This window comes from Peromyscus leucopus, chromosome 1, assembly GCF_004664715.2.
Source record: "Peromyscus leucopus breed LL Stock chromosome 1, UCI_PerLeu_2.1, whole genome shotgun sequence".
Lineage (NCBI taxonomy): Eukaryota > Metazoa > Chordata > Mammalia > Rodentia > Cricetidae > Peromyscus > Peromyscus leucopus.
In genome coordinates, this window is record NC_051063.1 from 83,819,606 (window position 1) to 83,832,664 (window position 13,059).

The 13,059-nt window shown below is 46.5% G+C and overlaps 1 protein-coding gene across 4 annotated transcripts in view; it reads right to left on the bottom strand.

The window, feature by feature from the left end:
- Positions 1–5,487: 5,487 nt before the first annotated feature.
- Eef2k (eukaryotic elongation factor 2 kinase) overlaps positions 5,488–13,059 on the bottom strand; it is a 59,617-nt gene continuing 52,045 nt past the window's right edge. For all 4 annotated transcript variants that reach the window (XM_037211008.1, XM_028867839.2, XM_037211007.1 and 1 more), the window contains 2 exons: positions 9,889–10,067; positions 5,488–5,854 (listed from right to left, as the gene is read on the bottom strand). In XM_037211008.1, the coding sequence (XP_037066903.1) occupies positions 5,745–5,854; positions 9,889–10,067 (289 nt within the window). In that variant the 3' untranslated portion in view covers positions 5,488–5,744. The remainder of the gene's footprint in view (positions 5,855–9,888; positions 10,068–13,059) is intronic.

Here is a 13,059-nt window from a genome sequence, read left to right on the forward strand (position 1 = left end):
GACCAGGCTGGCCTCGAACTCACAGAGATCCACCTGCCACCACTGCCCGGCTTTTTTTTGCAGAATGAGGTATTAAAGCGTTGCAGCATCAGGAAGGTTGAGAACCTCTACTTTAGTCTACAGTAAATGTGCAAAGCACCATACTTCATTTCTAATGCAGTTTCCTCTGAAGTGCTTCCTGCTTTCACATGCAATGCTTCTTCTTCTTCTCCTCCTCCTCCTCCTCCTCTTCCTCCTCCTCCTCTTCCTCCTCCTCCTCCTCCTCCTCCTCCTCCTCCTTCTTCATTTGTTTTTTGTTTTTTGAGACAGGGTTTCTGTGTGTAGCTTTGTGCTTTTCCTGGAACTCATCCAGGCTGGCCTGGAACTTACAGATATCCACCTGCCTCTGTCTCCTGAGTGCTGGGATTAAAGGTGTGTGCCACCACCGCCCCACCCGCTTTCAGTGCTTCTTTTGAAACATTTTTTTAAATTTATTTTATGTGTATGAGTGTCTTACATGCATGTGCACCACGTGTGTGCCTGGTGCCTGGAGATAGCTTTGGTTTCTGTGGAATTAAAGTTATAGATGGTTGTGAGCCACCACTTGGGTACTGGGAACTGAACCTGGGTCCTCTGCAAAAGCAACGGATGCTCCTGGCTGAGGAGCTACTGTCCAGCTCCTCAGTGTGACTTTTACCTGTGGTCTCCAGCTGTCTGCTCAGGTTGAGAATGGGGCTCTAAGTTGTCTGGGGAGTTGAGTGAGAGGGCTGTGGCTGTGGCCTAGGGGTCAGGTCCTTTGTTAATTTCAATTAGTCAGATACCCTTAGAGGGTCCTACAGTTGAAGTTAGACAATACCTAGCACACAGAAAAGGCTGGTAAAGCCTGTTTTTATATTAACTCTGAAAATTTCTATTAACTTCTCATAGCAGTGGACCTTCACCTTGCTGGGCCTGGTGTCCCAGGAGCCTGCTGAGCAAGGACACTGACCCCCAATACAAAGGCTACGGGCAAACATGTTTGACCGAACTAAGTGTTTTCAGCTGATCCACTGTTTTAAAGTCATTTTTTAAAGGGTTTTTCTGACAAGATCTCACTGTGTGGTTGAGGTTGGCTTTAAACTCAGAATCCTCCTGCCTCAGGTTCTCAAAGGGCTGGGGTTACATACATGAACCACCATACTCAGCTTGTGGATTTTGGACCCAGCCTTCTTGGGTCTGCTGACTTGGTGGCAATCCATACATTTCCCCGTCTCCAGACTTTGTCACTGTCCTTATGAACTTGTCCTGAAAACATACATTTTCAAAGAATCCCCTATCACTGGGGATGTAGAGTCAGGATGACTTAAATATAGGTGATCAGTCTACTGCCATGCAGTTAGGTTAAAGTTCAAATTTTTTGTTTGTTTTTTGAGACAAGATTTCTCTGGGTAACAGCCCGGCTGTCCTGGAATTTGCTTGGTAGACCAGGCTGGACTTGAACACATAGAGATCCGCCTGCCTCTGCCTCCCAAGTGCTGGGATTAAAGGCGTGCACCACCACTGCTGGCTAAAGTTCAAATGTTTTAAAACCAAAAAGCTATGATCTTGGCTGGGGATTTAGCTCAGTGGTAGAGCGCTTGCCTAGCAAGCACAAGGCCCTGGGTTCAGTCCTCAGCTCTGGGGGAAAAACAAAAACAAAAAACTATGATCTTGAATCCAAGTGATCACACCAGACACTTTTAAAGCCCTACATAAAAAGCACCGAATCCACGCAATCTTCTCAGAAGCCGAGAACAACTCTAACGATCATTGTTTTATAGATGGGCAAATCGAAAGCATTCACGTATCTTATCTAAAGCAAACTGACAGCCTTAGGGCCAGATCTGGAAGGCTTGCTTTATTAGATTTTATTACAAATGTTAAAAATCAGGAGCGATCACACTAAAGTTTTTCCGCTGTACGTGAAAAGCCGGCATGGAGCCATGTTGGACCCACACTTTAGACGGTGCAAATCATGTGGACGGTGGGGAGTACCACTGCCCTTCCATCAGAAAACCTTGTGGCTTACTTTGGCCTCCGTGGAGATACTTTATTCTTGATTCGTATGTTCTCGTAGGAAGGGAGAATTTGAGAGTGAGTATGAGTTCGAGACAGTAGAAAAAGAAAAATTGAGAAAGGTGAGCTGGAACCTGGAATATACCTAAAACTACATCTGTAACTCCAGCCAGTTGCTTTGAGACGGTCAAAGGTGAAACATAAGGGAGAGGTGAGAATCCAAGCAGGGAATGGCATGGTTGTCTCCTCCCTTCTCTGCTTCACAACCCCTGTAAACACTTGTGAATCTGCAAACCACGCTTAGTGATTAAACGACGCTGGGATGAGGGACAGCAAGGATGGAAGGGGAAATAGCTCAGCGGGCCGGCTGGTCCAGTGCAGGGAGCAGGAATATTCCGAAGCAGAAAGGATGAGAATGTTCTTCTTACACCCACAAGGCCTGCATCATGTATGATTTGCAGTGCTGAAGCCCAAACCCAGGACCTTGAGACTACATGCTAGACTCATACTCACTCCAACTCAAGTCTGCCACCTGTGGCAAAATGGAAAGGACCCTCACATTACAGTTAAATGCCTTTATTCCCAGGATCCTGTGGACAACAGCAGCTCTCTGGCCCCTAGCTCCTAGTTCCTTACTGAAATGAGCTCTTCCTGACGCCTTTGGTTTCTGTCTTTGAAATGAAGGTACCACATGATCAACTCTGCTAAATCTAGGCTTTTATCCACTTTGCGCACTGAAAGACAGAATTGATTACAAGCGCCAAGCACTGGTGCTGGCCTCCCCGAGCTGGACCCAGCACACTCAGAGAGAGAAGATGCCCTAACTGTAAGGCAGAAGATGGCTTGGAAGGAGACATAACCACCTCTGAAGGAAAGTCTCCGTATCTTGTAAGTTGCCATATATATATATATGGAACTCACAGAGATCCACCTGCCCCTGCCTCCTGAGTGCTGGGATTAAAGGCATGCTCACAGCTTTTTTGCTTTTTTTGCTTTTTTTTTTGTTTTTTTTGTTTTTTTTTTGAGACAGTCTTAGTACATAGTTCAGGCTGTTCTCAAATTCATAATCCTCTTGCCTCAGCCTCCAAATGCCAATATTCCACACCAGGCTCTTAAAGCTCCCTTTTCATTCACAAGGGTGAATGAAATATTTGCTTAGCTGTGCACCAGGAATCCAGGCTCCTGAAGGAAGAGACCACTTCCTGACCACATTAAGGCCACAGGGGTGGGGCCACTGCAGGCCGGAGGCTTTAAGTGATCCAGACAAGGACTAGTCAATGGGTAGAGGCTGTGAGTTAGTAATCCCAGAATTAGGAAGACAGATACCTGCAGTTCACTGCTCAGCCAGCATTGCCTATTTGGCTAGTTCTAGGCCAGTGAGAGATCCTGTCTCAAAAGAAAAAGGTGGCCAGCACCCAAGAAATAACACCGAGGATGTCCGCTGTCACAGGCACACATGCACGCACATGTCCTTATATGACAGTTACTCTGAGTGATTATGTCACAATAAACTGGTTTTTGTTTTTTTTTTTTTTTTTGGAGCTGAGGATCGAACCCAGGGCCTTACGCTTGCTAGGCAAGCGCTCTACCACTGAGCTAAATCCCCAACCCAAAAAAACTGCTTCTTACATCTAACCTATGCACTAGTTTAAAGCACCCACAGGACAGTGTAAGCCAACTACTGCTCCAATATTGGCAAGAAACTGACAAGCGCTCAAAGAAAACCAGCTGTGATGGCTTCACATGCAAACCCCAGGGCTTTGTAACTTATGGTGGATGAAAGGAGGGTCGAGGATAATTTTTGCTTTTTTCATTTTACACTTTTACGTGTGTGCACTCGTGTGTTTGTGGGCTCACCTTTGCCACACCACACAGGTGAACAGCAGCGGAGAACTTGCAGGAGTTGGCTCCCTCCCTCCACACCTGGACCCCAGGAACCAGCCTCAGGTGGTTAGACTCGGCAGGAACCTTTACCCACTCAGGCGTCTCGGCATATCACCAGCTTTTTCGTTTTGTTTTGGCCAAAGTCTCACTATGTGGTCCAGGCTGACCTCAAACTTGGATTCCCTCTGCCTCTACCACTTGTACGCTGGGATACAGATGTGCACCATTGCTCCCAACTCTGGAGGCTAAACTGGCTCTGCTTTTTCCTCAAAGGACCTACACTCTAGACTTCAGAATCTAGTGCTCCTACAAGTTCCTGACTGGGCAGACTCAACAGGGAAATCCTAAAAAGGCCTGGGGTTGTTATTGCTGGTATTTTGGCTTTGTTTTATTTTGTTGTTTTTTTTGAGACAGGGTTTCTCTGTGTAGCCCTGGCTGTCCTGGAACTTGCTGTATAGCCCAGGTTGGCCTTGAACTCACAAAGATACACCTACCTCTGACTCCTCCCAAGTACTGGGATCAAAGGCATGCACCACCACTGACGGGTTAAAAAGGCCTGTTTTAACAAACAGGTAAGAGCGGCTGTTACCTTGCACTCTGCTTTTCTCCGTTTTTAAAAATAAGAATAGAGTGCTGTAACATCTGTGGTAGATCAAAGCAGGCCATTTCCTTGGTTATTTGGGACACCTACTGAAATCACACATTAAATATGAACTCTTTTTAAAGAAAAAGCTCATTAAGCCCCAGCCTGACCCGGGGGGGGGGATGCCCAGAACTAATGAGTGTTTACACTCTTGGCCTCTCATTCTCAAACATCTTAGACAAATCCTGAGGGGCTGCAGCTGAAAGCCACTTGCTACAGATGACCAGAAAAATCCAGCTTCAAGTAGAAAATGCCAGAGACTGCAGGCTGAGGACAGAGTTTATAAAACGTCACATCAAGAAACAACCATGGAATTCTGCACAAGGATGCTTCAGTCCCATGTGGATGTGGCCATGGGGGTGCAGAGGAACTCCTGTTTGGAGGAAAGTCGCCCAGCTCCTAAGCCATGGTCTTACTGTAAAAGCTTTGAGGTACATCTGCTTCCACATCCACCGATGCAGGACTCAGAGGTAGTAATCGTGTGTGTACAAAAACCAAACCTATTTTGTAAAGTCTACAGTAGGAAGCACACTTAAAAAATGGAATTTGGCTGGATGCTAAGAAATTAGATACACAGTGGGAGGACATTAAATGAAAAAACTTATGCAATAATCTCTCTGTGGTGTGAAGGAAGCCTGAGTACTGAACAATCTCACATCTGCTGGAAAAGAAAATGCCACACACACTTCTCAAAACTTAAAGGAAGACCCACCATGGAAAGTTAATAGAAAGCTCTCCAACTCCATTGGGATTTCCAACACTAAGGCCTGGAGACCAAGACGAGTCCAGACTTCAAACTGATACTGTCTGTTCATTCAGACAGAAAGACACTTTCGTATATCTCATGACAAAAAAGAAAGAAAGAAAGAAAGAAAGAAAGAAAGAAAGAAAGAAAGAAAGAAAGAAAGAAAGAAAGAAAGGAAGGAAGAAAAAGTAAAAAAGAAAAATGGAACCTCAAAAAATATGGTAATTTATTAGGCTGCATATTTAACCCCCTACCCCCCCCAAAATGCCACCCCAAAGGGCAGTTACAGTGTCTCTGCCAGTTGCAAAGACTTAGTTTGTCAAGAGTCAAAAAAATGAAATACAAAAGTGTATTTATAACATAGTAAAACTACTCCCCTTCTAAAAGAAATCAGTCCCGTCCTCCCCTGCCCCCCAGTCCTTTTGCTTGGGACCAGCTGGCGGTGATCTTATGGAACAGTCATTCCTCCATCTGGGCCCAGGCCTCTTCCGCCTTTTCATAGTACTTGTTGGCTAGCCGGCCCTTCATGGCTTCCATCGCTGCCTCGGCTGCCTGGGTGTACAAGTCTCCTGAAAGAGAGCAGAGTGGGCACAAAGAGGTGAGCCACTTGTCTTCATCAAGCCAGCAAAGTTCATCTCATCCAAAAGAGTATCTGAGGTTGCTATAGCAACCCAACCTGTATGGTATGATCCAAGTCTCTGTGAGTGCCTATGACCAAACCTGGCCAGCTAGAGTGCTCTTCTCTTCTCTAGTATTGCTGTGGAACTCGGCAAGACTTCTACCACTGAGCCACACCCCCAAGCTGAAGTCCAAGGCAACCAGTCTATATAGCAGCTCAAAACTGAAAAGTATCTAATGTTGGGGGCTAGAGAGGTGGCTCAGTGGTTAAGAACACTGGCTGCTCTTCCAGAGGTCCTGAGTTCAATTCCCAGCAACCACATGGTGGCTCACAGCCATCTGTAATGAGATCGGGTACCCTCTTCGGGCCTGCAGTTATGCAGGCAGAACCCTAGAGTGCTTGCTCCTCTTCAAGAGGACCTTAGCTCAGTTCCCAGAATCTACACTGGGCAGATACTCCAGTTCTGGGGACCCGACACCCTCTTCTGGCCTCCACATGTATGTATACATTCACACGTATACATCCATAAAAATGGGAAAGTTTTTTAAAAGTGTTAGGAAATCTAACATGTCCCATCAGATCACAGTAGATAAAATGTGATAGTCACTGAGTGGCATATTATTTAGTAATAGAAGAAGTGAAGAGGTTCAGGGTGTAAAGACTGTCACAGCCTGATGACATGAGTTTAATCCCTAGGACTGACATGGTGGAACGAGAGAACCAATCCCCAAAGGTCGTCCTCTGATCTCCACATGCACACATACATAGATGATAAAAATAGTTTCTTTCAGCTGGGCGCAGTGGTGCACATCTGTAATCCCAGCACTTGGGAAGCAGAGGCAGGCAGATCTCTGAGTTCAAGGCCAGCCTGGTCTACCTAATGAGTTCCGGGACAGCCAGGGCTACATAGTGATACCCTGTCTTGAAAAACAAAACAAAACAAAACCAAATAAATAAATAAAATTTAAAAATGTTTTTTCTTTTATAAAAGGAATGGGCCAGGTAAGGTAGTACATGCTTGCAATCACCATACAAGCTGAGATATGTCTGTAACCAGCTGGGTTATACAAGACCTTGTCTCAAGCAGAGGGGATGAGAGGCTGTAAAGTCTACCTACTAAAGGAAGTCAGACAGGAAAGGCCACATATTGTGGGATTCCACTTGTAAACTGAGTCCAGAATAGGCCAATCCTTAAAGACAGAGTAGATTAGTGATTATGGGAAGGGGTGGGAGTCTGGAAGTGACTGCTAACTAGTCATGGAGAATTTCTCTTAGGGTGTATAAATGTTTAAAGTTAGGTAACAGTGAAGGAAGATGAAATGTAACGAAAATTTCAGCTTCATTTTTCAAACTGCAAAACCTGCCCATCAATTCACGGGAGGTTGGTTCCCGTCCACCAATGGTAGCAAAATCTGCTCCAGTCCCCTGGTGAGAGTGTGTCATGTTTACGGATGGCCTCTGCGGCTTCTCCTCTTGGTTTTAATCCTCTCTAAGAGGACTCGAAATGCCAGACTCAGTGCAGGTGCCATGGACGGTGATGTGCTGCACTGTTCACTGAATGCTGTGGTCTGGATGTGAAATGTTCCCCCACAGGCTCATGAGTTTGAACACTCAGTCCTCAGCTGGTGATGCTGTTTGGGAAGGTATAGACCCTTTAGGAGGGTAGAGCCTTACAGAGAGGAAGTAGGCCAGCTTTGAGGTTTTATAGCGTGACTCACTTCCTGTTTTCCTGTCTCTGCTTCCTGTGGGTGGTAGTTTGAATAAAAATGGCCCCCAGGGGACCATAGAGAGTGGCACTATCAGGTGTGGCCTTGTTGGAGTAGGTGTGGCCTTGCTGGAAGAAGTGTGTCACAGGGGGTGGGCTTTGAGGTCTCAAACGCTCTGACCAGGCCCACTGCAGCATTCTCTTCCTGCTGCCTTCAGATCCAGATGTAGAACTCTCAGCTCCCTCTCCAGCACCATGTCTGCCTGCGTGCCACCATGCTTCCTGCCATGACAACAATGGACTAAACTTCCGAACTGTAGGCCAGCCCCAATTACATGTTTTCCTTTATAAGAGTGCCTTGGTCATGTGTCTCTTCACAGCACTAGAAACCCTAACTACGGCACTGTTTGTAGGTGGAATCTGATCATCTTGCTTCCTCACTGCTGGGCCAGTCTCTGGCTCTGGATGCCAAGCTTCCCCACGATAAGAGACTGTAAGCCAAAATCCCTTCTGGATGTGTGAAATAAATCCTTTCTTCTTTTAGTTGATTTTGTCGGGCACTCTTATCACAGCAACAGAAAAGTAACAAATATGGAGAAGACTAACAAGAAAAGTCTATGTATGCTCAGTTACAGATGCAACTACTTCTCCTTTTTTGAGACAGGGTCTCTGTAGCCCAGGCTGGCCTGAAACTTGGCATCTTTCTCCACCAGCCTCCTCAGCGCTGGGGTTACAGGTGTGCACCATCACAACAAGCTTTGCAGGCGGCAATGGGGGAGGCTGGCGAGATGGCTCCCACAGGGTACAAGAAACAACTGACTCTCACACATTGTCCTCTGGTTTTCACACTGTGGTGTGCACATGCATTCACAAACACACAAAATAAGTAAAGGTGGTAGTAAGTCTCTCAGTCTAGGGATGCAAAACTTATGAACTGGGAGGATTGGCTGTATTCTTATTTAATTTACATACATATATTTTGAGGCCTTCTTCTGTCTCTCTGGCCCCCTTATTTTTTTTAAGTACTGTGAGGGGGCGAATGTGCCAAGGCATAGGTGTGGGGTCAGAGGGGAACTCTATGGAGTCAGTTCTCTCCTTCTGCCTTCACATGGGTTCTGATGATCAAATTTAGGTTATCAGGGTGACCTCAGAACCCCCTTTTGGTTGTCCCCTTATTTTTTTTATTTTTAAGATTTTACTTATTTATTTACTATGTATACAGTATTCTGCCTGTAGGCCAGAAGAGGGCACCAGACCTCATTACAGATGGTTGTGAGTCACCATGTGGGTGCTGGGAACTGAACTCAGGACCTCTGGAAGAGTAGCCAGTGCTCTTAACCTCTGAGCCATCTCTCCACGCCTGTCCCCTCATTTTTTTTGAGGCAGGGTCTCTCCCACTGAACCTGGAACTTGCTATTCCGGCTGGACTGGCCGACCGGCAAGCTCTCAGCAGCCGCTTGTCTTTGCTGACCCAAGGATGGGATCACACATCCTGCTTTTAAAAGTAAATAATTACAAAGGAAACAATCATAACACAAAATTAAAATAAAAATGTGTGGGACTCGGAAAATGGTTCAGGGGTTAACAGGAGAGGACCAGAGTTCAGTTCTCCGTGTATCCATGTGGGGCAGCTCCCAACTACCTGTAACCTCAGCTCCGGGGATCCGACATGCTCTGTGGCCTCTTCAGGTCTCTCTCTCTCACATCAACACACACACACAACTAAAAATAAAGCAAATCTTGCTAGGCATAGTAGTGCACATTTCAAATCTGCACTCAGGAGGCAACAGCCCGTGGATCTCTCTGATTTCAAGGCCAGCCTGATCTATACAGTGAGCTCCAGGCCAGCCAAAGCTATACAGTCAGACTGTCTCAAAAACAAAACAAAACAAAAACCAAACAAACAAACAAAAAACAACCCCCATCAGGGCTAGAGAGATGGCTCAGCAGTTAGAGTATCAGATGCTCTTACAGAGGACTCAGGTTCAGTTCTCAGCACCTAAATGGCAGCTCATGACCACTTGGAACTCCAGTTCCATGAGATTCAACTCTCTTCTGGCTTCTGAGAGTACCAGGCACACACATGGCATACACACACATAGGCAGACATTCATACATATAAAATAAAACATGATAAAGTAAAAATGAAGTGTTCGTCTGCATACTAGCTCCATAAAGACTCCCCTCATCTGGGAACCTGTCCTCATTCCAGGAGAGTGAGAACAACGGGCCTTCCCCAGCCCTATCCTACCCCAGGGAAGGAGGTCTGTGGGTCCCACCTGATCTTTGGGGGTTCCTGTCCAGCCCAAATCCTCCGGTGAACAGCATTTCCGCCTGCCTGGCCAGCAGTGCGTACTGGGGCTCGTCCTGCACGCCATCATACTCTCCACCTTCGTCACAGTCGGTCGTCCCCAGGGCCGTGCTGTACCAGTGTAAGGCCTCCGACCAGTCTTGACGCCTTCCCGGGAGACATGGAGGGGAGACACATGTTACCGTGGTAACGGGGTGGGAAGGCAGAAGACCTCTGAGCTGGAGGGGTAAGTCTGGGATCCCAGTGGGATTACCACCTCTGGTCCACAGACTATAGTACCAAGGGCCACCACATCTAAGGGACACCTTCATATTGTAGACTTTCTGTGTTCGTGTTTTATTTTTTAGAAATTTGAATTTATGTGTCCCTGGCTCAGTTTCTGTATTTTTTAAGGGATCCTTCCTGAACAAAAATGGTACAGTATGACAACCCTTTCACTAATGGAAGGGTGGCATTTACCCAGGACTGTGCCGAAGCACCCTGTGGGCTAACTGGACATTGCAGGGCCTGTGTCCTGACTGCCTGTCCTATGCTGCCCTTTACCTGAGTAGCAGAAAGGGTGGTGAGGGACTCTGCAGAAGCCTCTAGAACAGTGGTTCTCAACCTTCCTAATGCTGTGACCCTTTAATACAGTTCCTCATGCTGTGGTGACCCCCCCATCATAAAATTACTTTTGTTGCTACTTCATAACTGTAATTTTGCTACTGTTATGAATCATAATGTAAATATCTGATATGCAGGGTATCTGATTATGTGACTCCTGTGAAAGGGTCAGTCAACCCCAAGGGGTTGTGACCCATGGGTTGAGAACCATTGCTCTAGAACCATCTGAACTAACAGCAATAAACCAGACCCCTATTTCTTTACTTGATAACAAGGTCTATGTAGGCTGGCCTCCCACTCATGCTTATGCCTCAGTTTCCCAAGGTCTAGGACTACAAGCATCTACCACCACCGTCAGACCCCTCAGGCTCTTCCTGTGCTGGCCAGACCTGTTCTTCACTGCACATGGGGACTGTCTCTCCACCCCGTCACTGGACCTCCAGCTCCTTCACCTACAGTAACATACATAAGCCAACCCGCTAATGGGCACCTAGGTCCCAGCCAAAGTGTCACAACACAAACCACAGAGCTAGCATGGCAACTGGCTGCTTCTCTCTGGTGTCACCCCTCTGAGGAATGATTTAACAGTGTACTGTGGTGATGTATTGTGTCCCCCAATAAAATTTATGCAAGGATCAGAGGAAAAAGCCAGCCACTATAGTAAACATAGAAGTTAGGCAATGATAGCACACACCTTTAATCCTATCAATCAGGAGGCAGGGATCTGTCTGGATCTCTGTGAGTTCAAAGCCACACTGGGAACAAAGCCAAGCATGGTGACACACTCCTTTAATCCTAGCACTAACCATAGAGGTCTGGAGGTCTGTAACAGGAAGTGACAGCGCTGGGCAGGAAGAGGAATGTAGCTGGGCTGAGAAAGCAAATGAGGGAGAACAGAAAGGCATCTGGCGTGGGTAGACAGGAAGTACATCTCTTTGGAGACTGAGGTGTCAGTGAGGTGAGGTGAGCTTGTGGCTTTTTCCTATTCCTTTGACCTCTCAGGTTTTCTCCCCTATATCTGGCTCTGGGTTTTTATTTAATAAGACCGTTTAGAAATTCGTCTGCAGTACACTGCGGAAGAACAGAGAAACTCTGACAGAAGGGCTGAGAGAGTCCCGAAGCACACTAAGACAGCAGCGTTAGGTGACTTCCGTCCTGACTGCCTGGCCTTCACTTCCGCCACCTCCACAGCTTAACTCTTTCCATGCCAGATCTGCAGTCCCCCCAAGCCAGCACCCGCTTCCCCCTGGACCTTTGCTGTCCCAAACCTGGGACATCTCTCCTCTGGCTTTGTCCACACCTGACTCTGCATCCTTCCAGTCTCGGCTGTTTCTTCTCCTAAGATGTAGTCTGCAAACACCGTTTCCTATGACAGTGACTAGTCACTAATTCCTCGTCTTTGGGGGTTCTGTAGTCTTATTTCACCAGAAGCTAAGTCTTGGGAAGTAAAGAGCCTTGTGTGTTGTTGACTGCTGGGTTCCTAGGGCCTCAAAAGACTCAATAAATGTGTGTTAAATAAATAAATGTAAGCATTCAGCTGAAAAGTATGATGTCCAGGAGCTAACTTTGACTCTATTTAATCTTCTACATAAAGTTGAAAGGGGCTGGGTTTGTGATTTCAGCACTTGGGAGGCAAAGACAGGCAGATTTCTGTCAATTCAAGTCCAGTCTAGTCTACATAGAGAGTTCCAGGCCAGTCAGCGCTATGTAGTGAGACTTCATCGCAACAAAGCAAAAGCAAAAAAGCCTAAGGGCTGGGGTGTAACTCAGTCGCCTAGCACACACAAAGCCCCGAGTTTGATTCCAAACTACCACATGAACTGTGCATGATGGTGCATGCCTATGATCCAAACAACCACACGGACTGTGCATGATGGTGCATGCCTACAATCCAGCAACCACACGGACTGTGCATGGTGGTGCATGCCTATGATCCAGCAACCACAGGGACTGTGCATGATGGTGCATGCCTATGATCCAGCAATCAGGAGTGGAGACAGAAATGGAAGTTGATCCTCGGCTACATAGTTCACTATGAGGCTAGCCTGAGCTACATGAGACCCTGATTCAAAACAAAGCAAAGCAAAAAACTGAAATTACTCGAAAATTATTTGCAAGGTAAGCACACTCCCAAAACAGAATTTCTACAATATAATCACTAAGACGGCTTCATTCCTTTCTCCTCTGTCTAGAGAACACCCCGTCCTAGAGAACAGTGCAGACTTGCCCTGGAAATATGAATGTGGAAAGGGCCTTAAACTCCTCCTGACTTCCTCCACGCCAGACCCACATTCACCCAAGACGCAAGAGCACCCACTCTGCCTTGGAATTATCCATGATTTTTATTCCCTTCTTGGATGTAATTTCTGAAAGGGCCAAACCCCCTTAAATACAAATTTAGGAGCTATGGGGGCCCTGAATGGAAGAGGTTGGAGCTTCTTGGAACAAGGAGTAAGAAATGACTACAGCTGAAGCAAGAAAAGAAAATTCTTTTTACATTTAACCACATAATATTAAAACCCACAGAGTCCCCAAA